The 27,353-nt window shown below is 39.7% G+C and overlaps 2 protein-coding genes across 29 annotated transcripts in view; both read left to right on the top strand.

Annotated features, from left to right (window-relative positions):
- The window catches only part of CIB2 (calcium and integrin binding family member 2), a 42,934-nt gene extending 41,012 nt beyond the window's left edge, over positions 1–1,922 (top strand). For 6 of the 12 annotated variants that reach the window (XM_023934214.2, XM_023934217.2, XM_023934216.2 and 3 more), the window contains one exon: positions 569–1,662. In XM_023934214.2, coding sequence (XP_023789982.1) covers positions 569–590 — 22 coding nt within the window. In that variant the 3' untranslated portion in view covers positions 591–1,662. Of the gene's footprint in view, positions 1–568; positions 1,663–1,818 lie in introns of those variants that run through there. The other 6 variants (XR_015275870.1, XR_015275871.1, XR_015275869.1 and 3 more) reach the window with 3 other exon arrangements.
- Positions 1,327–27,353, top strand: part of TBC1D2B (TBC1 domain family member 2B) — a 41,506-nt gene continuing 15,479 nt past the window's right edge. For 3 of the 17 annotated variants that reach the window (XM_086849230.1, XM_086849229.1, XM_023934196.2), the window contains exons 1-4: positions 11,255–11,814; positions 18,283–18,436; positions 23,195–23,360; positions 27,055–27,212. In XM_086849230.1, coding sequence (XP_086705356.1) covers positions 11,281–11,814; positions 18,283–18,436; positions 23,195–23,360; positions 27,055–27,212 — 1,012 coding nt within the window. In that variant the 5' untranslated portion in view covers positions 11,255–11,280. Of the gene's footprint in view, positions 2,968–8,380; positions 8,501–8,843; positions 8,885–9,260; positions 9,325–10,111; positions 10,205–11,231; positions 11,815–12,033; positions 12,151–15,878; positions 16,319–18,282; positions 18,437–23,194; positions 23,361–27,054; positions 27,213–27,353 lie in introns of those variants that run through there. The other 14 variants (XM_086849242.1, XM_086849239.1, XM_023934194.2 and 11 more) reach the window with 12 other exon arrangements.

The raw sequence follows: 27,353 nt of genomic DNA, 5'->3' as shown, positions 1-27,353 counted from the left end.
ACCACATAATAATCTCTCCTTAGTCAGTCATGAAAGAAAGTTGATATTGTCATGACATTTAACAGATTGCTGCCTATAGGCAGTGAGGTTTCAGCATAGCCTCTTTAAATTGTCACTCCCTGTCCTGCTGAGATGCTCAGGCACTCTTCTAAAGCCTGGTGGCAGTTGTAAGCCATGCTGCCTGCCTGTATTAAAGAGCAAATAAAGGATAACAACCAGGATTGCTTTGGCCCAACAGGAGAAATAACCTTACCTGCCTGACTTGTCTTGGTTAGGACCCAAATGCTGTACCACAGCAAAAGTACCATTGGGACACACTTAGCTCTGCTCTACATCCAATAAATTGGGTAATTTATACTTCCTTTAATCTAGTATTGAGCTTAGCCTCTGAGCTAACATTTTCAGAATATGGAATTTTCTCCCATGAGATTTAAATCATCTCAAAGCCTGAAAGTAAAAAGTAATTTTTTTTTTTTTACACAGCACCTTCCTTCTTGTACCTTTAAGGAAATTTTTTTGCATAATGACAAATGTGTTGTATGTCTTAATCTTTTTCTTTCTTTTCCAGTACTTTCCACATAAGAATCTGAAGATGTTTCTGCCAGTCCAGCCTGTCTGAATTTCAGGCACTCCAGGGGCTTTTGTCCTCTAATGAGAGCTTCTTAGAACTCAGCAGAAAGTACTGAAATAATTCTGGTCCACAAAGAGACAGAAGCATCATGTGATTTACAGGATATTTGGAACAGACATTTTTATCTTCACTGCTGGCCATGCACTCTGGCAAAGATGGTTGATTGTTGGATTGTGGTTTTTCTTTTTTCCCCCCTTTTTTTAACAGTCATAATCAGAATATTATTAAAGGTATTTCCACATAGTTTTTATATTTATGAATATTTAATATTGTTCTTAAAAGTTAAAAAAAATATTGAGAGAAGTAAGAGAAATATTACCTTTGGTGTGTTTTCCAAGAGCATTTGAAAGAAAGCACGGGCCTTAAATAATGAGATGCCTCTATCACTGTGTCCAGCTGGGATCTTGCATAGAAAACACCTGAGGTGAAAGAACTGCACTGAAGATCAAGCTCCCAGGGTTGAAGACAACCACAGCCCAGGTTTGCCTTTCAGCCACTGAAATGGCAGCTGCTGGCTTTGGTGCTTACCTTCAACCAATATTTCATGGATTGTTGTGTCCTTATAAAACTTGAAATATTTGCCTTTTATATATGATAACTGCATACATGATTAATTTCTTCTCAAGATAAATGTTAAAACTGTGTCTTTATTCTCAAAGGGGCTCCTGCATTTTACTCATTCTATGGGCTGATAATGTTGAATGGAGGAACATGGTCACCTGTAACTCATGAAGAATTTGAAGAAGCACAGATCTACTATTAAGGACATGAAAAGATATTTTCTTTCTAAACAAGCTATGCAATCTCTCCCATAAAATGCATAAATGCAGTTCTATGTTCTTCTTTCCCCTCCAGCTGGAAATCAGCTAGATCTTTTTGGTTATTTTTTTTTTTACTTCCAGTATTGTTTAAGTACTGGGGCCTGAAGACAATCATATGTATATTAATTACTGTTCTAACAGTTAATAGAAGGGCTCTGTCATTTACATGGCTTCTGTATCAAAGTCATCACAATTAAAACTTTTGAAGCATTCTGTTGTGCTTTGAGAATTTTTAGGCTGACCACATATTAATTTCCTTTCTGATCATTATTTCAACTACTATAAAGTTAAATCTTTCAAAAGATGAAATGTATTATATAGAAAACCGTTAAAGTAGAGAACCTAACCTGTTTATCATTTCTGTAGGGATGGTGATGCTTATCTACCTCAGAAACTCTTCTGTGTGGTGAGCTTGCAGGGTAGCTTGCTGTTCAGATTTACACACTATGAATAAAGAAGAAATATTTCTCTAGCTGTATGTGTGTACATTAAAAGTTTCAGCGGAAATTTTGGATGTTCAAGGTATACAGCTACACATGACAGACATGTCTAAGATTGCACAGTGAAAATGACATTTGTATATTAGTAATAACAAGTATTTTTAATAGATATCTTAGAGTTATCGTGTTCAGTGATGTTTATAGCATTTTAATGCTTCCTCCTACTGATTTCTGTTTAGATAAAGGAATTAAAATGTGAATCCCTTACCAAAGTTAAAATTAACAGAAATTAATCCTCATATTCAGTTCTGATTGAATACAAAGAGTGAAGCCTGGTTTTGATTTTGAGCAGATTAAGTTAGATGTATTGGCTGATCCAAGCTATTTGCAAGACTGGCATTAAGAGAGATTATGTTAAAGTTCCTGCTTATTAATTGAAATATCTGCCTAATTTTTTAAAAATTTATTTCAAGAGAGACATTTCATCTTGGAAGCCTTGTGAGGTGTGTAGGAGGAGATGATTAGAATGTATTGTTAAAATACCAGGTTGCAAGATTCAGGATCAGATTATCCAAACAAAAAGAACCCGGTGCTGATGACGCAGGTCAGTTCCTCTTGGCATCACATTCTTCTGTGTGTTAAGATTGTTATTCACTAAAATTCCTGTGTTCCTGACACTGTGCCATTCCTGGGTTATATCATACTCCCCTCCTAAAGGACGAGTGGCCTGGGATGTGCTTAGTGTGCTGTTTCCCTGGGCCCTCCCTGACCTACATGTTACAAAGCCCTCAGGAGACCCTTGAGCTTGCAGCCAGATGTTTGACCTTGGAGTCATCCATCTGAGCTGAGAAAAAAGAGGAAAAATAATTAGAAGCACATTGTGGAGAAACATTCTTGTCCATAGAGACAAGTTTTAGTAAAATCCTGCAGATACAAATGCGTGCAGCTGTCCTAACCGCCTTTTATTTTTCTGACTTACTTTCATGTTCCGTAACAAAAACCAGAGCAGCACTGTGTGTCCCTGGTGTTTGAGAGAGATCCGTGCATTCAATCCTTCAGCACTGCCTAGTGGTGGGTGAGTATTTCCAGCACCTGATGGCAAAGGTGAGGGAGAGATTTCTGAAGAGCTTTGTAGTACTTGTGCTTTCACAGTTGTCTGTAGCTGGATGTCTTTCGACTGGCAGTTTTCTTACAGCAAGCCTGTTGAGTGAGTAGTTCAGTGTGATGCAAATTTAATCCTGTCACGAGATGACAAACTTACTGGCCTTCGGCAATTGTATTAGTGACACAATCTAAAAGATTCTCCAGCAAGTGTTTCTTCAACCAGCATTACTCTAGAAGAACTATCAGGCCATGTGGAAATAAACAATAAGAGGTTTAGATTTAAAACAGTTTTGGATTTGGCCCAAAAAGAAGAGGACATACATTTTGAATTGCAGAAAAGTGTTAAATATAAACAAACATTACTGTATTCCTTCAAAACTTGACAAAGAAAAATTAAAACCATTACCTAAAGCCTCTATGTCTTGGTTTGAAAAACAGAGGTGTCTGCTAAGGAAGACACAAACCTCCCTTGAAATAAATAAACATGCAAACCATCCCCCCCCCACCTCTTCAAAATATTATAATCTTGAAATCAAGGTGATCTCAGGCATGATATGGGAATAGGAATAACAGTTCTTTACTAAAAAAATAAAAATGCAGTAGTAAAAAAAAGAAGACTAAGAAAAACCAAAATCAAACAAACAAACAAAAACCAACAAAAAAACCAACCCACTGACAGAGACAGAATACAACCTGCCACCCAGTTGGTCAGGGTGTTGGTAGTAATCCTTCTGGAGTGACAGATGTGGTTCTGTTGAGGCAGTAATCCTGCAGAAGGGTGTAGTTTTCCTCTGAAGGTCCAGTGTGTAGATAGGTTTGGCATCTCCTCTGGGAATCCAGTAGAGAAGGGCACCTCTTCCAGGTGGCAATTATATCCAGGTAGGAATGCTTGGTTCCTCCCCCTGGGTGGAGCATCTCCCAATGGGATGCTGGAATTTTATCAGTCATGCAGTGAGACTCAATGGCCCATAAGCAGAAGGTTTTCACCTGGAGGGAGAATGGGTTGTGGAAGAGATAAACAACACTGCCCCACCTGATTTTAACAGCTGCTAATAGAATACTCACTTCTGGTTACATCTTGCATTGCAATCCATCAAAACAGCTGTGTGTGTTATCTCTCATTTATATACAGTTAAAGCATCTTGGGGACAAAAAAAGAGTTCTGAAAGTCAATAAAACAGTATCAAAAAGTAAAAAAATAACTTGGTTATTTTAATTGATCATTGTTTTAAGGAAATACTGTAAGCCAAGATTGCAACAGCATGCAGGCCTGAAATCTGATTTGCATTACTTCCACATTAATCCCCAGTAACTGCTGACTTCAGTGGAAATAACTCATGTCTGTAATTGGATCTGTGTTGGGGAAAGTACTTGAGGTTTTGCTGCAGTTCTTTGTGCCCTCTCATGACCTTTTAATGTAATGTTAAAATGCTGAATGCTCTTTTCTTAACATATAACCACATGCTCCTCTTTGTCAACAGGCTCACTGTCGGAATCTCTTGCAATTTCTTGCAGTCACAGAGTAACAGTCTACTTTCCTTGCCTCCCCAGGGCTAATTTTTATCTCCTTGTGCTTGCTAGAGGCACTTACAATAAAACCTCACAAGGTGACACCATACTACCATGGGAAGTCATAACTTCATAACTTCATTTAACAGTTGAAATGTCCCTGAAATACAGAATACTCTACAGAATCTATGATGCCACAAACAAAAACATGAAACTGGGTTAATTACTGATTTTAAAACTGCACATAATTACAGAAAAAGTTTTGTATTTCTCAACAGCATATCAATAAAAATGTGTTTTAATAAAGTCCCTGAAAATTGACATGTATATTAACAATTTAAAAGGGATTTTCTTGCTGAAACTGCAAAAACTCATATTCTAGACACTTGAATAGGTCAAGATTATATTCTAAAATAACAATATAACACAGAGTTTTTGTTGTGGATGGAAAATATTATGCTCTCAGAATCCCCAGTAAATCAGTTTGGGCTGAAATATCAGCAAGATTAAGAAGAGTTTATAATGCTATTGCACAACACACCTCGTCTGGGACAGATAATGGAGTGAAATTTGATGAGGAAGACATTAAATATAATAAAATTATAGTTGTTCATGTCCTTAGGAAGATGTGTGTCTGAGACAGAAGTACAGAACACATGAACAGTCGTTCAGTTGTTCTCTTTTGTCTGTCATTTTGTAGTTTTGGGTGTCTTGTAGAGATGTTAGTGTCACTGACTGACTATCACATTCTCTTTGGCAGGGAAATAGAGGAGACTGTTCTTGGTAGAATTGAAAGAGCATCAGCATTTCAGATAACAGTGTCTTGATTTAACTATTAAGTTCTGCCATTCTTGTCCGTAAGACACTTTACAATCTGAACTCCAAATGAAATTCCCCACTGTCCTTTCTGCCTCTATTGGCAAGGGCAGTGAGGAGCCCAGGTGTGCCAGCCTTGGGTGCTCTGCAGTTGCAATGCAGATGAGTCCTTCCTTCTGCTCTTTCCCAGTCAGGAGCTGCTCAGAGCCAGATGTTTTCATGCACAAAGCCCTGATGGCCACTGTACCCATTCTGCAGGTACAAGCTCCATGGCTGCTGGTTGCATGCTCACAAGCCCTGCAGCACAAGGCACCATGTGTATCCTCCTCTCCAGTTCCTGCACAGGCAGCTTTGGGCTGGATGTGCCTGCAAATTTAGGGCAGAGTGGTTTAACTCTATTGAAGAGGGTTATAGGCACCAGGCCAGCCTCCTCCTTTTTTCTAACTGTAACTTTTCTCCACTGAAGTCAGTGGATGTGGCAGACTGCCAGGAGCAAGGCAACTCATTGCTGTGGGCCTAATCACAGCTTGGGCAATTCATTAGGGATCAAGCTTGCCCTGTGCTCTGCACACTGACTGACAAACTCTGGGAAATGATAGCCACTGGTTGGAGGGGTGGTAATTGAAGACTTTGACCTGGTCTCTCATGTAGAGGTCTGGGCAAGCAAGTACAAGGGGCTCTGTTGACTTGAGGGAAATGGTTTATATTTTAGTCTGGGAAAGTATTCATCTGTCCAGAAGTGAGATCCAGCTTTTTCATAGCCCTCTCATTCCCTTGGTTTTTATGGTTCTGGGCTGCTCCTCACATCATCCTGGAGGCAGCACTTCACAGACAGTGAATTCATGCTGATCATTAATAACTTTTTATTGGCAATCTAATATTCAGAGTTACTTCAATGGCACTTAGAAATAAGTTGATATTAACCAGATTTTCCCCCGTTCCAGCTGAAATGAAACAATCTCCTACTTAGATATCTGCTTATAGAATCAGAGAATCACAGAAGGGGCTGAGCAGACCCCTCAGGACTATTTAGTCCAGCTCCTGGCCCTGCACAGGATATGCCAGGAGTCACTCTAGGAGCTTGAGAGTGTGGTCCAAACTCTTCTTCAACTTTGTCTGGTTTGGCGCTGTCATCACTGTCATTGTGGACTAGTAGGCCTTGAGAGGAAAAAGAATACTGGTATTTCAACCAAAATGGTAATTTGGGTTTTCTGAAAATTATAATTTTTTTTTTTTCCTTTGTACAGATAAAAAGTTCTGCATACAAAAAGCTGTAGATTCAGAAAGAATTCCCTCTAGAAGAAGTTTGAAACTGAAAGACTTTTACTGTACTGCCTAAACAAATAAATTAATTGATGTGTATATTTACAGAAATAAATTCAATTACAGGAAATTCAGTGAGGCCTTTCATATGTTTAAAATGTTTAATCTCTTTCATGGCCATTTTAATGACCATTGTTCTCCTAATGTTAGAACCAAATATGATAAGGAAGTATAGAAAAATTCCCTATAGTAATTTCATACATCCTCATAATGACAGTTGCATTAGAATTTGCATTTACAAATCCCTCTTACTGCAAGTCTTTAAAATTTGGCTTTCTGCAGAATTTGTTTGCAAATATTCCTAGTGGAATGACTTATTCCCATGTGACTAATTCTCAACATTTTTTCCATTCCAGTTATCTCTAACTGAAAAAGCAGAGGGAATAATTGATGTCCAGAGATGTTAATGTGTTTTGATGTATTTTCATTCCAAGAAACTCACCAAGTTAAACAGTGGGTTATTAATGCCATACATTCGGCCTGATTGGTTTAGAGGAAGTTTTTTTGTCACTGTGATAATTCTGTAGTAGGCAGAAATCCTTGGGTGCCAGATCTCCACAGGACTCCTACTCACCTCAGTAGGGAGGCTTCAGAAGAGGTCCTTAAATAATATTTTGCTTTTTTCGAGCATGGAATGCATAAACAAAAAATCAAAACCTGCAGATAATTAATTATTCTGTTTCTGAAGAAATACTAATATGCAGACAGAGATGGAAAACAGATTTACTGCAAGTATTTTTACTGTCTCATTCTTTATGAGACAGTATGTAAAATGGAAGAAAACATTAAAACTTTGTATGACAGATAAGGAACTGTAGAGGAACTGTAATTATCTCTAGTATGTCCCTTTTATTTTGAAGAGCTTATTAAAGCAGGAATAGCTAATCTGAGAGTACTGGAAAATACAAAAAAAATGTTCTTTGCAATTTCATCTGTATCTGACAAATTTTGTTTGAAAGTCTAGGCTTTACTACACTAAACAAAGAACACTGGAGTTCTCATAAAGAACACAGTCATCAGAGTTCTCACTCTATTTTTATTTCCTGTAAATTGTACAGAACTCAGCTAACATTACCTCTTATTTGCTTGCTTGAAATGAGGACATTGTGTATACAAAAGAGGCTGCAGACTTCCCACTAATGCCACTGCTCTTGGCATTATGAGTAAGCATTTGACAGAACAAGTTCTGGTAAAGCCAGAGGATTAAACAATATCTTCATATTTTGACCAAACTCCTTCTGGGAAGAAACCTGCAGATTTGTTATATCAGTTTGAAAATAACAGGGTGCCCTTTGAAGATTCACTCTTATTCGTATCTTCAGCAGAGATGGGGTAGAACACCCAGTGTTTCTGCAGTTCCTCTGTTGTATTCTGGAGAATAACAATGCAGGGAGAATTGAGCCTGTTATCTGAGAAGAGCCTTGCAAAAACCTTGATTTAGTAAAATGAAACTGAGGAGATTATGAATTCTGATGAAACACAGGAAGCTTGAGTCAGTGACCTGAATTTGGAACCCTACAAAACCTTCTACCTTTTCTTATCCTATTTAGCTAAGATATAAAGCAGGTGGAATTATTTAATTGATGTCTGATTCAATAATCTACAAATGTGATTCTTTGTGGCCTTTAATTCTTTTTATATTTCACTAAAAAGGGGGGAAATGAAGGGTATGCCAAAGGAAAGAAAGTCAGGGGCATTTCCCTGGATGTTTAATGATTTATTCTGCTCCCAAGCAGGATCTTCAATCACCTCCAAAACTGCTGAGACCAGTTTCTCAACTTTTTTATCTTAGAAGGCCATTATAGCAGTAGGAGGAAAAGACAATCCCAACAATAATTTTAAATCAAGATTCACAGGTGATTTCATTTTTGTGAATGGGATTCCCTTTATATTTAAGACTATCTCTCTTTTATATGTTTTTGATAACGGTGACACTGGGGTAATATTACTGGATGCCTGTATTTTCTGTTTTTTCTTTTTTGAACTTATGAAAAAATTTATATCCCTTCTTTAATGATTTTTCTTAGCTTACAATAGAAGTTTGGGGGGGTTTTGTCAGCTGTGATTTATAATTCTCTGTGATGCATAGCAGGGATTTACAATTTGTCTGGTTTTCAACTTTTATCTATGAGCATAATGAACTGCTAAATAGAATTTGTTTAAACAAAAATAAAATTATATTCAAATGCTAGTACCACTGAGAATGAAATTTTGGCCTAATGCTTCTTTCAATGCACATGGTAAGTGAAAGCAAATGAAGAGAATAGAAATAGCTACATGTGCTTCTGGAATACTCCAATTACTTTTTGAGAGTAAACACATTTTTATTTTTTATGCAGAGTTATTTGTCTTGTCAGCCAAAAGTGCTATAACAAAAATACTAGTTACATTTTAGGAGAGAAAACCACACCAGAATAAAAGGGAATTTCAATTATTTTAATGCTTGACAAGCTTTGTTATCCTTTTGGGAGTATAACAACTGTCTCACTGTGTAACATTGGCTTTCCTGTTGCATTATGCTTAGAGTTATGTGCACACCAAAAGCTTCACTGACTCTGGCCTTTGGGCAGGAGGCAAATCTTGTCTTGTGATGCGCTATTTTTGTTTGTTTTCTAGACTTTTTTAGCAACAGAATGTCATCTCTGCATCCTGGACATGAAAACATGGAAGGAAAAAGCAGGTAAAAGTTATGTTTTCATTTATATTCACAAAAAAAACTTAGAGATAAGTTGCTGTCATTTGCCAGTCCACATCTGGATCTCTTTGTGAAAAAAAGGGCATAAATAAAATGAGGAACTTATTTCCCAATAAGCTTACACAAATCAGCTGTGAAATTAGGGGATTCTCCTGCTATGAGTGTAGTAAGGAAGCTAAACAGAAAATTAAAAAAGAGAAGTACTGAAAGCAAAAGTTTTGAGGATTTGGGATCCTGCAATTGTTTGATTTGCTGCAGGACATAATCACTGATAGCCAGCAGGAGTCATGGGCACTCAGCACACAAAGAACAAGGCCACACTTTACTACACTGATGAATGTAACAGATCAAGGTTAAGTGCTGGGTCACTTCAACTTGTCTAAATTACTAAGATAAGAAAGCAGCAGCTTCTAAAGAGAATCAGTGTATCCCCTGTGTAAGTCATGCTCCTGCAAATGACACTTGTCAACAAAGAGCATAATGAATACTTAGTATTTGGGGAAGAAGAGACTGAGCAGTATATATGGAAGGAACATTACTGACCTGTTATTAAAGCAGGATCAACCCTTCTTACTGTCCACATTTACTAAAATAATCCTAAAAGAATATCTAGCCTTAATTTGCAATGTGTAATCTTTCAGTGGATCCCACTTATGTCATGTGAGTTGACTGGGGAGGTAACTTCCTCACCTCATTTTCTATAACAAATAACTCATGTTTTCCTGCTGGCTGAACACTGGTTATTTTCTCACTTGGCACATTCCTTGTCCAGAGGCGACAGCCACAGGGGAGGACTTGAAGAATGCTGCAGTTCCTCGTGCCAACATCCAAGTTGAACCTGTGGACAACCATACCAAATATTCAGGTGCTTTATATCCTTTATACACTTTACCAGAGAATGAAAGCATTTTCTGGCTGATGAGACAGTTACTTTTTAATGATAAATTCATTAAGGCATTTAGAAATGAGGACAGAGTGAGAAGCTCTGGAGAATCTACGATTTCTGGGTAACTGGAACTTCCAAACTGTCAAAATTCAGTCAGATGCTATTTCATAAATAACATTATATTAACAAAAACACCATAGCGCATATCAGCTTCAACAACAATTCTGACAACAAACCTTCCTGGCTGTATTTAAGGGTGAAAGTGAAAGGCTGTATGTCATTTAACATGGAACAGTCTCCTCCTATTTTTGGATGAATTTACCACATCAGACTGTTTTCTATATTAGTACCAGAGCATTAGGCACGTTTAAAGGAAACAGGCATATACTATGTTCCAAATATGTTACACGGAGAAATGAAGTTACGAATGCCTCCCTGTGGTAGCCTGGCGTCTTCACAGTCAAGTTTCCTATTTTAGAAATTCCTTATTATTATCACCAGAGGTTCCCTAGAGCCCAAAACGTGCTAAACATTTCAGTGAAAAAAAATGGGAGTTTGGTCTGTAGTCATTCACAAGCCTAGTCCCTGTAAAAACCAGCTTTTTACCCACTGATGCCCCTGCATTTTCCATATATTTTCCCCACTCCTTCGGCTGCTGCTGCGATGCTGGGCAGGGGGATACGGCTCGGAATGGGAAACAAGAGAAGGGTTTTAATTTGATCATAGGCCAAGGTGTGATTTGGAAAACTGTATTTGATTCGGTCAGAGAAGTTCTGGAGTCCCGGAGCACGAGAGCACGGGACGGTCCGTGCGGAGCGAGGCAGGGCCTCCCCACGTCAGCAGAGGCCGATTTCCTGGGGCAGGGCCGCGCCCGAGGCGGGCCGGGGCTCCCAGCGGCGGCGGCGGCGGCAGAGCCGCGCTCGGGGGCCGCGCTCGGGGGCCGGCGCTGCCCGGGCACGCAGGGCGGGCTCGCACTACAAGTCCCGAGAGGCGGCGGGCGCGGGCCGAGCCGCCCCCGCTCCCTGTGCGGGGCTGCGTCCGCGGCGGGCGAGGCGATGCCGGCGGCGGGCTCGGAGGGCGAGGAGGGTCCGGCCGGGGAGCAGGCCGGCCCCGGCACTCCCAAGCTCTGCGGGTACCTGCAGAAGCTGTCGGGCAAGGGGCCCCTGCGCGGCTTCCGCAGCCGCTGGTTTGTGTTCGACCCCCGCCGCTGCTACCTTTACTACTTCAAGGGGCCGCAGGAGCCGCTGCCCCTCGGGCACCTGGACATCGCCTCAGCCTGCTTCAGCTACCACCAGCCCGAGGCCGGCGCGGCCGCGGGGGACGAGCCCGCCGCCTTCGAGGTGCATGGCCCCGGGGGCGCCGTCACCGTTCTCAAGGTAGGCCCGGGCCGGGCGGGACCTCATCCCCATCCCCATCCCCATCGCCGCTCCTGTCCGGGCCCCGTCCCCATCCCCGCTGCTGTCCTTGCACTCCGCCCGCCGCACCGGCCTGGCCAGCCGGGCTCCTCCGCCGCGTCCCTGCGGGCTCGTGTAGGAAGGAAGGTTCAGTGTTTCGCAAACGCCGCGGAGGTCAGCAGTACCGGGGTGTCTGTAAGTTGCGTCTTTTTCCTTTACGATTTCGTGTTTACAGTGCTCCTCTCTGGGGGAGGAAATGCTTCTACTGAACGCGGGCTGAGCGGGTTCTTTGGAATCGTCTGGGCAGAAAAAAGATTTCCACAGAAATCTGATGGGTTGGAGTTTTGGAAGTTTGGAAGGAGTGGTCGGCTTTCAGTTTTGGAGTATTTCTTTTGAAAAGATGATGCGTGGCAGGATTCTGCGTCTAGGCTGCTTTGGGAGGAAGGAAGAGGAGGGAGAATTGTTTCCTCGTAGTAGCGGGCGCTGCTTATCGCATTCCGTTCAAGGACTCAGATTTTCGTAGGACGAGAGGTAAATGTTTTGACTATTTAACGTATCTTTCCTCTATTGTCACGCCTAGGAAAATAAAAAACCCCAAACAAACAGGGAAACTATTTTGACTCAGTAAAGATGAAATAAATTATTCTGAGTATCCATTACTTTTGAATTCTGTTAAGGCAGATTTGTGTCCTTCAAGGAACGTTCTTCTGCACAGAATGCAACTTTTCACTCAACTGTGTACTTTCTGAGCAGCATTCTTAGTCTTAGAACATGATCCATTAAGTGTTAAACAGCAGATTTCCTACTGAATACTGGAAAATACCTCTTAAACACTTAACAGTGGAGATCTAAGCAGTCATAATACCTGCTGGGACTGTAGAGTATGATTGTATTAAGCTCTTCAGCATTCTGTTTTGATGAGTGTCAAAACACAGTTAATATGCTTTACTGGAGAATAAGAAATTTATTTACCTAGAAAACTAATACAATAATAATTTTAATGATATTTGCTTAGATAAAAGCAGTGTAATCAGTTGCATACAATCACATATAAAAACTGCTTCTGTATAGCTGTAAAAGATTTTATTGCTTTCAATGAATCTGCCTTTACAGCCAAGTGTTTGTGTTATGGACATTAAAACTGCAGACTTGGTTTAAGCTTTGCTTTTCAATAGTTTGAGGGTGTTTGTGATTTTACAAGGAAATCTTCAGAAGTATTTTGTGTTGAGGGTGCTTTTTGTATAGGAGGACTTCTATTGAGAAACACAGGATTTGTGAGGGTTACAGTGTGAAATGCTATCTGCCACTTGTATGATAAATAATCTGTCAGACAGAACTTTGGCAGCAGCCTTGGGTGTCTTCTGCAATCACAAAGACACAAATCATACTCAACACTGATAAACAAATGTAAGACATGAGGGGTTTCTTTTTCATACTTGCATTGGTATCTTTTGGTCTGTGATGTTACTACTCTGCCCATATTTTGTGTTAATTTTTTTCTGGTAATTTCTAGGAAAGAACCTGCATAGATTGGAACTTTCTTCTTGTTTCTCTTTTGGGGATTGAGAAATGGTGGCAGTTAAGTCAAATTGATTTCTGCAATTAGCAGAAAAAGATCATTTTGTGTTGTGATGCCCTAAAGCAGCCAAGTGATTGTCCATAAAAATGCTGTTATGTTGTAGGTGTATTTTATAGTAAGGAAGGAGTCAATGAAAATCTTAGGGGATATTGCAGGACCAACTGGCATTTTGTGGCCATGTCATTCACCAAGGAACAAGGTTTTTGCAGCTGAAATTAATTTTCTTCTATCCAACATGGTAGTTTTCAAAGTCCTTTAAAAGCATCCTTCAGCTAACTTAGGTGTATGTAGGATTGCAAATTAATTCAAGATGGTAAACGAAAAAAACCCAAACAACCCAACCCCTCCCCCTCTAATCCAGCCTGTGTTAAAAACAATTGTGATTTAGTCTATCAGGAGAACATTACACACAGAGCACAAGGAATAAAATCAAGTCCATGTATTCTTCTGCCTGCTACTCACATGCTTTCTTTTCCTCAATTTGCTGCTTGTTCAAAATTTCCACATCTTGTGATCTGGCCTTTCCCATTCAGTGTAATAGACTGAGAAGAGCAATAAAAAATAAGCTGCTGGAATTCCAGATTGAAATGATGATGTTGTTGAGGAATGCATTATTTCTTATAATGCCTCAGTTTCTTGTTAGTGTAATGATTCCATCATCTGGATTGCTCAGGCTTTTGTCAGGTAATGGGAGTTGAGAACTCTGTGATGTACTCTAGCTTTGTTTCGAGATAAAAATTTTGGAAAAAAAATATATTTTACAGTCAATTTATTTGCCTTTACAACAAATAAAGCAAAATGTTCATATTTTAGAACTGTGCATAACCAACCTGCCACTTGTGTGATTGTGTTTTTTCTGTAAATTTCCAATAAGTACAATAGAGCAGAAGAAGCCAAGTGTGTGAAAATATTTTCCATTTAAATATATATAACAGATATCATCCCTTTAGGTAAAAGAGCACAGAAAACTGTGTACTTCTTGAATTATGGATAAATTATATTTGAGAATATTTTCAAGGAAAGGTATGCAAATACTATTCCTGCAAATACATGCTATAACACAGAATGCTGCTAATACAGTCAAATGAACATTTGGCCATGTTTGCACAGCAAGGCCTTGCATTAAGGGGGGAAATAATTAACATTACGAATATATATGAATGAACAAAGGCTGCATTTCTCATTTATTTTTAAAACAATGTCTTGTAGTGATACATTTTGCTTGCTTCTGAAAGAAAGGAGCTCTGGCCAGTGATTCTGGACTGTGTGTCTGGTCACTTGTGTGGGTAAATTCTCTGTGAACAGTGGTGAATTGGGAAGGGAACAGAAATTGCACAGAGTTGTGAAAGAAAATAAATTTTCTGGGCTATTGGCCATGTGTAAGCATTCCAGACACTGCAGATTTCAGGGCCCTGATGCTTGAAAGTACTGGACACCAAACTTGCTGAACTAAGAGTGGCTTAAGAGCAGTTGCTGTAATTTGTCAGTGATCTCGAAGGATTCAGCAGCGATCAGTGATGTTGAGCTTGAACATTTTGCCCCAAGGCCTGACACAGCATAGGAGGGAGCTCAGCACTCAGGGTGGTTTGGTGTCTGAGCTGATGCTTTTTGCTGTAAACTTTGTTGGTTAGTGGTTGCAGTGCTTTAATTAAAAGTTGGGCTGCCCTCCAGAAGAAGCCATCTGGCTCCAAATTTGCTGTTTGAGCATAGCAGGAATAGTAAATCTTAAGAAATGCAAACTTTCTGGTGATGTTCCCTTTTTACAAAGTAGCTTGAGGGAGAGTTTGTCTGTGTTCAGGAATGTAGCAAGGCTTTTCATGAGATTTCTCAAAATGCGAGGTCTACTTGTTCCATTTCTTCAGACATTGAATGTTTGATGTTGGTATATATGTTCCACCAGTGAGTCCAGATAGAGGATGGCAGTGGATGGATGTTTTCTTCAAATAATTCTTCTGTTTGTGTCCTGTCTGCACCAGAAGGTGTGACAGTTCTACACCATTTTTAGTGGGAGAATATAGGGGAATATTTTAAATTAAATTATAGTAATTTTCCATTGTTTAAGTTGAAACTATATGGTACTGTATGACTCTTCACTTATGAGCATCTTTTGCTCCTTCTGTTACCTGTGAGTTTGCAGCAGTACACTTGGAGTAATTCCTTATTTCTCATCAGTTTGGGTGATATTCATGGTAGTTTTTCTTCTCACAGAAATGCATCCATTAAAATGTGACTACGTGGCTCTGCAGTAAGAAAGCACCTTAGCAACACTTTAGTAGCTATAAGAATTTTTTGTGGGATTGATTGCTGCTCTGCCTAATTAAATGTTTTGACTCTCATGGTGGGCAGTAGCCAAATACTTGGAGAAGGCATGAGAAATGGGGCAAGCATGGAAGTGTTCCTTTCTTTGACAGATAAAGTGAATTAAAAAATAAATTTCCAAATTTGTGCTCTTTATGATTAGGGGAAGAGGAAGACTTAAATATTCTGTATGTGGTTCTTGGTTTTATTTTGTTTTGTTTTGGTTTTTTTTAAACAGCCTATTTCAAACAACAGCTTGAACGATTAATTTGCTTAAACAAACTAATTTTAATAGAGATTTTTGGGTATTCTTTTAGTTATAAGTAATTGAGATGCCTCTAATAAACACAACCAGAACTGTTTAAAGGGAGAGGAAGACTCCAGAAGAGGAGGACTGTGTATGGGAGGGAAGGAAGGCAGGGTAACAGGCAGGGAGCAGCAGGAGGATGGACACTCAGTAATTCTTGTTTAGATTACTTAAAGCAGGGGCATGAGAACCTTGTACTGCTTTGCCTTGTCACTTTCTGCTGAAGGATGGGCACTGCCTGGCCCTGTGTGTAACAACAATGTTGCCTGGGAGCTGAGGCCGTGCAGCTTAGCAGAGAACAACTGCAGCTGGGAGTTGAAAAGGAGCGAGGAGCAACTCCAATAAAATCGATTCACTGTTCTCTGAAGGTGGTTGGTGAGATGGTAACAGGACAAATTGTGAGAGAGGTTCATTAAGTTCAAGAAGTCATGGGAAGAAGTTAATTGTAGGTATAACTTAGATTGACTGCAGGTGGATTGCCTCATTAGCTGTGTTGTGGTAGCAAAGAGAACCATGTAAGTACTGTATCCTCTGTTGGTGGAAGCTTTTTGAATTCTTGGTGGTTTTCTGCTGAAGCACAGTAAAACATTGCTTTACACGGCCTGTGTGCAAGTTTCTCTAAAGGAAGCTCTCAAATTTACCAGAAGTGAAGACTTGCCACTGGCTAAAGCTCTAAAGGAGTACTTTAGTGCTAGGAATAGAAGGGGGGATGTTTACTCCTGGCAAGACGTGACTGTTGTCTCTAGACTTAAAAACCTACTCCTCTGGTGGTCATTCCCAAACTGTGGGGGTTGACATTTCCCCCCTCTAAACTATTCTTTACCCCATGTATTTTTTTATGAGGGAAATGGTTTTCTCTGGTTTCCTGTGAGTAAGCAAGAAAGAATATATGAAGCTGATTTCCGTTTCAGATTAAAAGTATCTTGATTGCATCTCTTTCTTACAAACTGACTCTGCAGTGTTCTCATGTATCACTTGTTTGTTTCACTATTTGATTTATGAACGTTTATTTGTTTTATATAACTTGTACCTACCATGTGCATAATGTACTGAAAGGAGCTGGAGCAGCAGCTCCAGGAATAACTGAGGTTTTCTGCTTAATCTTGTTGGTGCTGAATAGTGCTTTGGAGCTATTTGCTGTGGGGTGTCATGGATGTTAAAGCTCATAGGGGTACAAATAGCCAAAAGGTAAAATAAAAAATGGTCTCATTGCTAAACTGAGATTGCAAATTGCTGAGCCAGAGAGAGCACCCTGGGGAAGCATCAGGTTTTGCTTGCTGTGCTCTTTGTGCTTTTTCTCGTCATTAGCTGTTGTTGGGACTAAAATATAATGGCCAATGAATCCTCAATTTTACTAGACCAGAAGTGTTCTCTTGTGAAAAATGAATACAATTCTGTGCCATTTTTGAGCTTTATGCAGCACTTTGTGTTTTTGTAAGGAAATGTGTGTTGCTTTTGCTTTCCATTCTTTTGCAGCTGTGCCTTGCACAGGTGCTGTCTTAAGTTGTGAGGAACAGAACAGAAAACTGTTTGAAATTAGGTTGTCTTTAAACAACAAACATAGTCATCTTTTCCATGATAATGTTATCATGCACTTTGGGAGAAGGTAGGAGAAAGGCTGGCTAAAAGATAAGTACTCCATGTACTAACAAGCCAAAGGAGTTAGGGGAGTGTCTTCTCATCAGTGTTATTTTTTTTGTTCCTGAATAGTCCACGTTACCAGGTCAGGTATTTGTCCTAGACTGGCAGCTGAGGATGAATGTTGAAATAACAATAAGTCTTCCATGAGAGCACCTGCAGTGTCATATAGCTTTACTTGTCTTTTCTTGTATTTGTACATTGTTATTTGACATGCTTTGAAATGACTTAGAGCTCTGATTCAAGCTGTGTTTAAAGTCTTCCTCACTGCCCATTCATATTTTTGACTGTAGTCTTGTAGGTTAGGCATTAATGTTGGATTTTGGGGTTTTTTTTGTTTTAAATATGATTTTTCTATAGAAGCTAGTTGGCTCATGGGATCTTCAGGGCATACAGTATGTAGATGTAGTTATTAAAATATGAGGCATTGCAATGCATTATTCATTTGTTGGTTTCTGCTGGTAAGAAAGCAAGTTAAAAGAAAATGGGAATCTTCCTGAGTATGTATGGAATTTTTTTCCATAATATAGATTTGTAGTTATATATTCAAACAGTGCTTTGTATGTAAAGCTGCTGCATTTTCTAAATTTGAGTGTAAACCTGAAGAAAAGCCAATGCATGAGACTACTTCTAATGAAAAATTCTGGCATGAGATTCATGGATGTGCATGTGAGCAAGAGGTGTACCTGGTGCATTACGGTTATTTCTTTTAAATCAGACTGATTTTAGAGTGATGATACCTTGGTGATCTGCTGATTATCTGTGTTGGGTTTATTATTACACTTGGAATTACTGTGTTCATGTAGAGATCTCACCAGTGCTCTGCTTCCATGTCCTGCAGGCTGCGACTCGGCAGGACATGACCTATTGGCTTCAGGAGCTGCAGCAGAAGAGGTGGGAATACTGCAACAACCTGGATGCGGCAAAACGGGACAGCCGGACTTCCCCCACACCCAGTGACTTTTCCAAAGGTCTTGTTGCCAAAGACAACCCTGGTACGTTGGAGACTTGAATGAGAACAGAAGGCATGGTTCTTTTCAGTGTCAGTTAATGAATACAAGGTGTTTCACTAGGTTAGAGAACTTAACTTATTGTTAAGAGAGCTTTTTAAATCTGTTTTTCAAGTAACTCTATGTAAACTTTGCATATTCTACAATTATTTAACATAAATGTAATTTTGAATGTGATTTCATATCCTCTACAAAATCTGTTGATTTCATGAAAAACAGATTTTTAGAAATGAAGTAAAATTGAGTAGTCTTATGACTAGGTTTCATTAAGCTTAGATTAGGTAAGTTGTTTTTTGGTGGCTGCAATATCTTAAAAAGTTAGTATGGTAAATATCTTGAGATGTAAACTCCAGTTTTTAATGGGAACAGGTATATTTTGCATTCTGAATGACCATACTTTGTTCCTGAAAAGGTAAGGTGTGGTGGATCTATCTGACTGTGATAAAAATGCCCTGCTATTCAAAACTGGAAGACAGTCTGCACTGATATTTCAAAACTGAAATTCAGTCTCTGAAATGCCTTTAGGCAAGGAAAACAAAATTCTACACTAGTGTCAGTTATAAAAATGTCTGTGCATTAAACAGTTATTCTGCATTTTTTGTTACATTGCGCAGGCACTCTACAAATTGTTTTATTCATCAGTCCCTACAGAAATGGATACCTTGCTGTTTTCTTTTCTCCACGAGTAGGACTGAGTAAAATCCGGTTCTGTGCCAAGTTAGGCATTAGGTTGGCTCTCCTGGGTTTAAGCATAGTCTTGAGGTCAGACATGTGTCATCAACAGATAGCATTTGGTTGATTCTGCTTTGTCCCCACTGTAAACCCAGTGGTGTTGAGCTGTTCTTGTCACACCTTGTCCCCTCCTGAGGTTCAGGTCCCATTGCAGTGTTGTCCCCTAACCCAGTTTGCTGCTCTCCTTTGAGAGAATGTGCTGCTTATGGCTACTTGCTCAACACAGCTGGACTCAACATGTGTAGGGTCTGCAGGCAGCAGCAATCAGCCCCTTCTCCAGATCAGTTTTTTGGCCAGTGTAGTTTACAGAAGTGGTTTACTGTAGGGACAGGTAAGTGGCAGATGCAGAATTGGCCCAAGAGAATTGCTGGGAATGCCAAGTGGGATAGTTTGCAACCCTTTTTTTGGCAGCAGCTAGTCTGGGTAGCTGCTTGTCAAACCACGTGCTCCAGAGCACAAGTATTGGTGGGAAAAAATCTAAGTGTTGCAAAAGGGAACAGGCTTTGGCTCTTTCAGCCCTTTGTCTTTCTGCCTTCAGCTTCTCGTTCTCTGCTGCACAGGCTCTCTTTTTTTGTTGTGTTTGACTGACCCTGTGCTGAGTAGATTGAGTTCAAATGTTAGCTAGAAAGGTGTTGTTTTTTTTCATTTCTGCTAGATTGATGAGTGGAATGTGTTCAGTGTGCGATCAGGTGATTGCACAGCTGGTGGACAGGAGGAAACAAGGCACAGCGACAGGAATAAATACAGGAAGGCAGAGTAAAGCAGCAGACAGGCTTGCCCTCTTGGCAGCAGTGTTGGATCACATCAACTCTAATATATAACTTGGCCACAGAATCTGTTCTTGTTTGTGCTGTTTCCCTCAGAGCTTGGGTAAAATGTCAAATGAACCTCTGTCACTGCAGTGTGTGCAGGTGCTGTTCCCTCATGCCTGTTTTGCATGACATCCAGTCATTTCATCACTGATCTGGTATTTTTCTGTAAGTCTTTGGGGATTTCCTGGATGAACCAGCTGAACCTCTTAATGGGATTAATTTTTTGTTTTTATTTTTTAATTTAAATTACTATTGTTGTTATAGCCAGGACAAGGAATGTCAACATAAAATGCATGGGCTGCATAGGCACATCCCTTTCAGGGGCAGCCTGCAGTTAAACTGCATTATGTAGAATTTGGAGAATTTGCATCTGCAGTATCTCATTTTCTAGGACAAATCACAGTAATGACTCCTATTGCCAACTGAAGTATTTAAGTAGGGATTCCTTTTGGGGAAAATGCAAATAAGCAGAATGATTGATGCTTGTTCCTTCTTTTAAATCTAGTACTTCAAGAGTTTCTTCTAGAGTTACAGGATTCTGTAAGGCTCTGGTTTCATGTTGATGACTAAGATCTGTCTTGTGGCTTGTTTTCTTTTTTTGAAGAAGTGAATATGCATGCAGTGATGTGCTTTATACCAGAGCATAGAAATTGATTTATTTTGCTGGTGCTGAGTACAGATGCTATCTGTAATGTTTTAAATGAGGAAGTAGTCTGTCTTCTGTCCAAACCCAGAACTGCTTACTGCAGCCTTCCCTGTCTGTCCTCCCCTGTCCTCTGCCCTCCCAGTTCTGAAATCTGAACTACCTGGGGCATCCATGGAGCTAGCCTTGAAAGGTTTTTAAGAACATTCAATGTAGTGAAAAATACTTCAAAGTATTTTTCATAGTGGGACATGTGAAAGTTAATATTAACAAAAACTAAACTGTAGGATTTGTTGTGAAGGTGCCTTTCTACCATGAAAGTCAAATAAATTATTTATTCTTTATAGGATGTGGGATTATTATTTTTTCTTGAAATCTATTCAATGTTAATGTAGTTTCTATAATTTTGGTTCTTAATTTGCATTAATAAAACATACAGTGCCATGCATTTATAAGATTGTTGTGTTTTGAAATAAGTTCCAAAACCAGATCTTTTAATTTTTTTTTTTTTTTTTTTTACTTGGACTCTGAATGAGCATCCACATTCATCTGTTGTGCTGTGCAGTCCATGCCTCTAACCAAGCTCCTGGCTGGTGTGGGCAGGGGAAGATGTCCAGTGAGCAACTGCAGGGTGCCACATTCAGCCAATTGGCATGTCTGGGAGGGGAAATGCATTTGTTGGGAATTCAGCTCTTGAGCAATTCCTTTACCTGGGCCAGCCTCTAAAAGGACATTGCAGAATCAGACAGGTAGAAGATGCAACAAGCTGTAAGGGTAAAGGCAGAATGATAGTATTCCATCCTGGAAAACTTATTTCCATAAGTTTTTGGTCCATGTGTTGTGGGTTGGGTTTTTTTCCCTTTTGAGATATTTGGCTTTTCTTGGGGAGGGGTTGGGTTGGTTTTGTTTTTAATTATTTTGTAGTTAAAACCTACTTACTATCTTCATCTTCATTAGACAGTAAATATGATCCCAGGTTTAGTTTTATCTAAGCCATTTTAGCTGAACTGTGCTCAGTTCAAACAGCCACAGTGCAAAAGAACTTGGAATTCCCTTTGGCTGATAAGACCCTGAAGCATCTGTTCATAAAAATCAAGGCAGTGTAACTTGTACCTCTGTTTGAAACATGACATGATACATTTCTGTGTCAGATACAATTTTCAAGGGTTTGAGAGATTCCTAGTATCGGTGCTCTTTAATACTTCATATTCTTTATCACAGAATGTTCTTTCTACTTCTAATCTTTGATACTTGATAAAAGTAACCCTCTGCTGAGTAATTTGAGAGTACAGTTTGCTTAAAGATGGTCTTGCTGCTGGTGCCAAGCAAATGTCAGAGCAAAGGCTGAAAGACTCATCAGTGATAAAAGAGGGCATCATAATTGCCTAGGATTTTATTTAAGTCAGAGCCCATCCAATACGTTACTTTCTAATATAAATGTTGAATCAAGTCTGAGAGTGTTGTCAAAAAATCTTGAATTCACTCCAATACTTTCTTAATTATATCAAGAAGAAATCTGAAAATTATATTTGGGTTTGTTTAACTTGCCTTTTCAGAGTGTTTGTAGAAGGCTGTAAACTGCTCTATGCTTCCCTGTAATTTTTGCTATTCACACTGTAAAACCAAAGTTTTGCTATTCATACTGTATTCTGGATTTTTTACTCCCTCTGCCTGCTGGAAGGAGAAAGCAGCTCTCCAGACTAATGGAAACACTGAGGTAGCACAGCCATTGCAGGTTGTGCAGTCTGTGCTTGCCAGGGTGGTGTATTGGAGCCCTGGCTGGCTGGCTGGGTCAGCTTGGCTCCTCTGGCCATTGTGAGCTGTGGCTCAGGGCTGGACTGATTCCTGGAGCCTTTGGGAGCCTATGGGGTTTGCTGGGCTGTGCAGGGCTGTGCTGCAGCTCTGCATGGCCTGGCCATGGGCCCCCCACTTGCTCCAGTGCACAGGAGAGTTGGCTGGGATGGGCTGAGGAGGAGCTGCATTCAGGAATCCTCACTGGTGCAGGACATGTCCAGTGTCCTGCAGAGCTGTGCCAGCATTCTTGGATCTGGCAGTGCCCAGTTGTACTGGCATTGGACTGTCTCAGGTTTGTAAAGCTCACTGACTTCAGCATCAGTGTCACTTTTAGGATGGGTAACTTACAGGATGAAGCACACCCCGAAAGCTGGGTCAGCATTTTTGTGACACTCTTCTGGACCTAGTTCTGATGGGCTATTTTGCAAATCACTCACGAAATAATACTTTGTGAGTATCACACAGGTCCTGTCTTATCAAAAGTATGTGGCTGTAGTGAAACCTCACTAAGAAGTTTGCTATTTTTAAGGTTCATTTGAACTGAATGTTTTATAAGGTTATGTTGCAATTTAAAGTAAAACCTGAACAATGTCACTAGCAGACTCAGTATATGACTGTATACTATATAATAGCCAGTATTCTTTTACTTATTGAAGGTTATGCTTACTTTTTTTCTTTCTACCTTTTCTTCTTCTTCTTTTTTTTTTTTTTAAATTTTTTTTTCTTTTTTTTTCCTTTTTTTCTTTTTTTCTTTTAATATAGATTTGAGTATCCTAAGTCAAAATGCTTCAGCAGAGAGAGCCAGAAATATTCTAGCTGTGGAGACTTCTCCTACAGATCTGGTGGGGGAGCAAGCAGCTTCCCAGCCTGCACCAGTCCAAGCAAGTGCCATCAATTTCTCACTTAAACAATGGAGTACTGAGATCAAGTAAGTTGTGAACCTGGGAGAAAGAGTTACCATGCACAATTGGCAGTTTCCTGGCCAAGGGTATTTCCTACATCATCAATATGTAGTCCATGGATCTTCTTAGAATGGTGGGAGGTGATATGGTGGATTTATTAGTTGTATTGTATCTCTTCAAGTACCCTGTTTCTTTACTCTGTTTACTGTTTGAAGGTCTAAGGGAACATTATTGCACAGCATCACTGATACCTGAAAGGGAGACTCAAGTCTTGTACAGCACTTCCAGTGATGGCTTTGCTCTCTGAACCCCAGCAGTTGTTGAGTTGTTGAGACTGAGTTGTATTCTCAGCTTTTTCATGGAGCTGCCAATTCCCAGCATTATAGGAGTCACAGTACTCAGTGCACAGGAACTACTTTCAGTGATGAAAATCAAACCAATATAAATCCTTACATTTTGTTTTCTTCTTAAAAGAATTGAAAGCACAGGACACAGATTTGAAGTGGATGCAGCTTGAATTTCAGAGCAAAAATGTGGCAGATCCCTTGTGAACATCATCAAAACCCCTCACTCATAATTAATTTACTTTGTAGTATTAATTGCTTTAAGGAAAGCAGTCCCATTGGTTTTCAGCTCTCCTGTTGCATTTCTTTCTAAAGAGTTTTTTGCTTTGCCCACATAGATGGATTTTCCACTTCTGCTTAAAGCATTTTACAATACTAGTACAGAGCAGCTTACAAAGCAGAGCTGCAGCTTTGGTTAACCAGACCACATCCTTTGTGAGCTGGGAGGAAAATGTTCATTTTCATCAGCAGAGCCAAGTTAAACAGATCCCTTTTAAAGCTTTCTGGTTTAGCACAGAGATCTGAGAGGTTACCAGATGTTGGTTTTGACTTTTTTTCTGGTTGTGTTTTTTTTTTTTTCCTAGTGTTGTGGTTGTTTCCCTCCCTTCTCCAGGAACCCAGCAGTTCCATGCTGTTTGGGACAGGGGGATGATCTGACAGCCTTTGGAATACGTATGCCCTATCCAGTGTCTTACTGGAGTGTGATTACAGCTCCAATGTTAGAGGAAGGATCAATGTGTGTCTAAAACTGCAGAGAGTTTCCTCTCTTGCTGCAAGCACTTTTTTTTTTTAACATTTATTTATTTGTATTAAGGTATGTAGATGTCTCAAAGCCTTGTCTCCTGTACACACAGACTGTGTACACTGTCTGTGTCTGACAGAGATTATTATTGCTATAATAGCTGTAAATAAATCCACAATTAGGTTTGATTTTTTTTTTTTAATTTTTTTTTTAATTTTCTTGCTCTCAGCTACTTATTTATACAGAATATAGATCTGGAAACATACTGAATTACAGGAACCTCCATTTTATGTAACCATAAAATAAGACTTAAACCACAAATATTTAGAAATAGAGACTTATTAAATCATATGATTGGCTCTTGTGTAGGTTGTCCAATTGTACTTAGGAAAATAAATACTGCTTTCAAATTTATCTATTTAATCTTTCATCTTATTTTAATCTAATAGAAAGCAATGAAGGAATTCTACTTAAGTGCCCTGAACAAACCTGAGTTACAAAACTCAGAATCAGCTATGATTTTTCATGGGCCTAACAGCAGCTCTTTAAAGGTTTTCTGGAAGTAACTTGACTTGTTCTTCATGGTTTTTTCAAGCTTTAGAAGGTGCTGTTCAGGATTTTAACTGTTGAGGCTGAGTGAGTGCAGAACAGGCAGTTTGGAGTTGGTAAGAGATCAGCCATCATTTGGAGAAGAGATGCAGAGATGCCAGGGGACATTTCCTGAGACACTCAGTGATATTGGGTGCTCAATCCATCCTCAGGAAATACATCCATCATTGCCCAATTTGATCTCCTTAATTTGTGTGGAACATCTGAACAAAGAAATTAGGCTTGTTGCCCCCAACAGGAATTGTGATTCTTTCTGGAAGAGAATTAAATCTATAGCATAAATGAGTCTTTGCCAAGCTTGTAAATTGATTGGTGAAATAGTTTTATTAATAACCATTAGGATTATTTTTAAATTGTAAATGTTTATCAGTTCATCAGATTATAAAAGTTGTGTACTGCTGAATGATTCGCTTAGAGTTCATGTTGATAAAATGATAAATCTCTTGGGAAGCTGAAAGACTGGCTTGTGTTGTGGTGTGTTTTGTTATTTTGGATTCTGTTATATAAATGGTCTGTTCTGATTCTCCTCCTCATATTTTCCATTTCCCCAAACTGGATTATTCCCAAGTTATGTTCCTCCCCTTTACCTCTCAATCATTGTAATCTCCACCCTGCATTCCAGTGCCTTCCCTAGCCATCATTGTAAACCCTGCCCATTGTTCTGGATCCTTCCTTGTCACTCCCTTGTTAGCCCAACCCCTTGCAGTACCTCCCCTCTGGAAATCCCCTAATACTGGATACCCCTGTTGGCCCATGTGACCTTCCCCCTTTTCCCCATTGGTCCCTCAATTGTAATCTCCTCCCTTCACTCCTCCCTCACAGGTTTCTTATTGGTTGGCTTTTTGTATCCACCCCTTGAACTCCCCCATATAAAAACCCCGGTACACCCCTGTTCAGCACTCCTTGGTCCCTGACCTCTTTATGGGATAAACTGGTCCATAGAATCCATGCCAAGAGCCTCCCTCTCATCCTTCACCTCCTCCTTGTGCTGACACCAAAAGCGCTGTAGAGCAGCAGCTCTGAGGTTCAGCTCTTAACCCTCAGGTCAGGAGCTGCTCCCTACTTTTGGCGTGGTTCCGTGGTGAGAGCTAGCCAGGACTCCAGCACCACATCAAGCTTGGATTTTCAAATGATCTTGAAAGTGTAATATGGATTATTTTCTGCTTATGTTTTGAAGAAAGGATGTGGATGATTGAGTGAAAACATCTTTGTAAGCTTGCATAAACCGTGTGGAAAATGCTGAGCTACTAAATACATTTCCAGTTTTACACCTAAATATTAAACTGATTCATATGGGTTGATTTGGAATGTCCTCGTGCAGTTGAACAAAGGCTTTGCAATACTGAGCTATGTTAATACTCATGGATGTAAGAGTGGACATTGATTCCTGAGTGTGTGATGGTTGTGGGGGAGCTGGGTGAGGTAATCTCATCCCACTGGGAAATGTATTGTGCTCCTAGAGGATTATCTGGCTGGAATTAAGGGGATGCCCCTGAAATGTTCTTGCAGATAGTTGGCCATGTTCCACGGTAGAAAAGGAAAACTGCAAAGGAGTCTTGTCATCAGCGTTTCAGCTGCAGCAGGTCTCATGGATGATCCCAAGTTTTCCATTAATCCCCAATAAGGAACTATAACATACATGTGTTTTGACTGCATGTGTTCAGTTTAATGCTTGGCAGTTACCCTAAAATTCTAAACTACAACTGATCAATAAAGAGATGCTGCTTGTAAATCCTAACTTTGTTTTGTACTTGCCTGCTGCAAAAACAAGGCTAAAACGGGGATGCAAAAGACCATGGCATTAAAGCAAAATAATTCTTTAGTTCTTGAAATTTAGCACTGTTGATTGCAAGTGCTACTTGGTAGCATATGCCTTATTTTCTTTGAGCTTTTATTTGGTATTGGTTTTGTCTGTGTTTTTAGCTTATTTTTAGTTTGCACTGTTTGAACTGTGAAGAGCCCCTTATGAAAAGAATGCAAAATAGAGAAATTATTTGCCACTTTTTCCTGCTGCCTTTTTCATAGAAATTCCATGTCCTCCTTAAGAAAAGGAAGTAATGAAAATCGCAAGAGTGTATTTTATACCACTGAGGAGTGGGAACTGCTGGATCCAACCCCAAAAGACCTGGAGGACTCAATGGCTCTGGAAGAAAAGAGGAAACATCTGGCAGAAGGAAATAAAGGTAGAAGTGGAGGAAGGAAGGGAATCATATGCCTTACCTTGTTTAACATAGAGTACTGTGTTATGTCTGTCTCTGGGAAATAAGTGGAAGCTTATCTTTTTCTTCACAAACCACATCCACAGCTCTGTAAACTATTTTTTA

Source organism: Cyanistes caeruleus, chromosome 13, assembly GCF_971803275.1.
Source record: "Cyanistes caeruleus chromosome 13, bCyaCae1.hap1.1, whole genome shotgun sequence".
Lineage (NCBI taxonomy): Eukaryota > Metazoa > Chordata > Aves > Passeriformes > Paridae > Cyanistes > Cyanistes caeruleus.
Note: the sequence above shows the minus strand (reverse complement) of the source record. Positions and strands in the feature narration are given on the sequence as shown.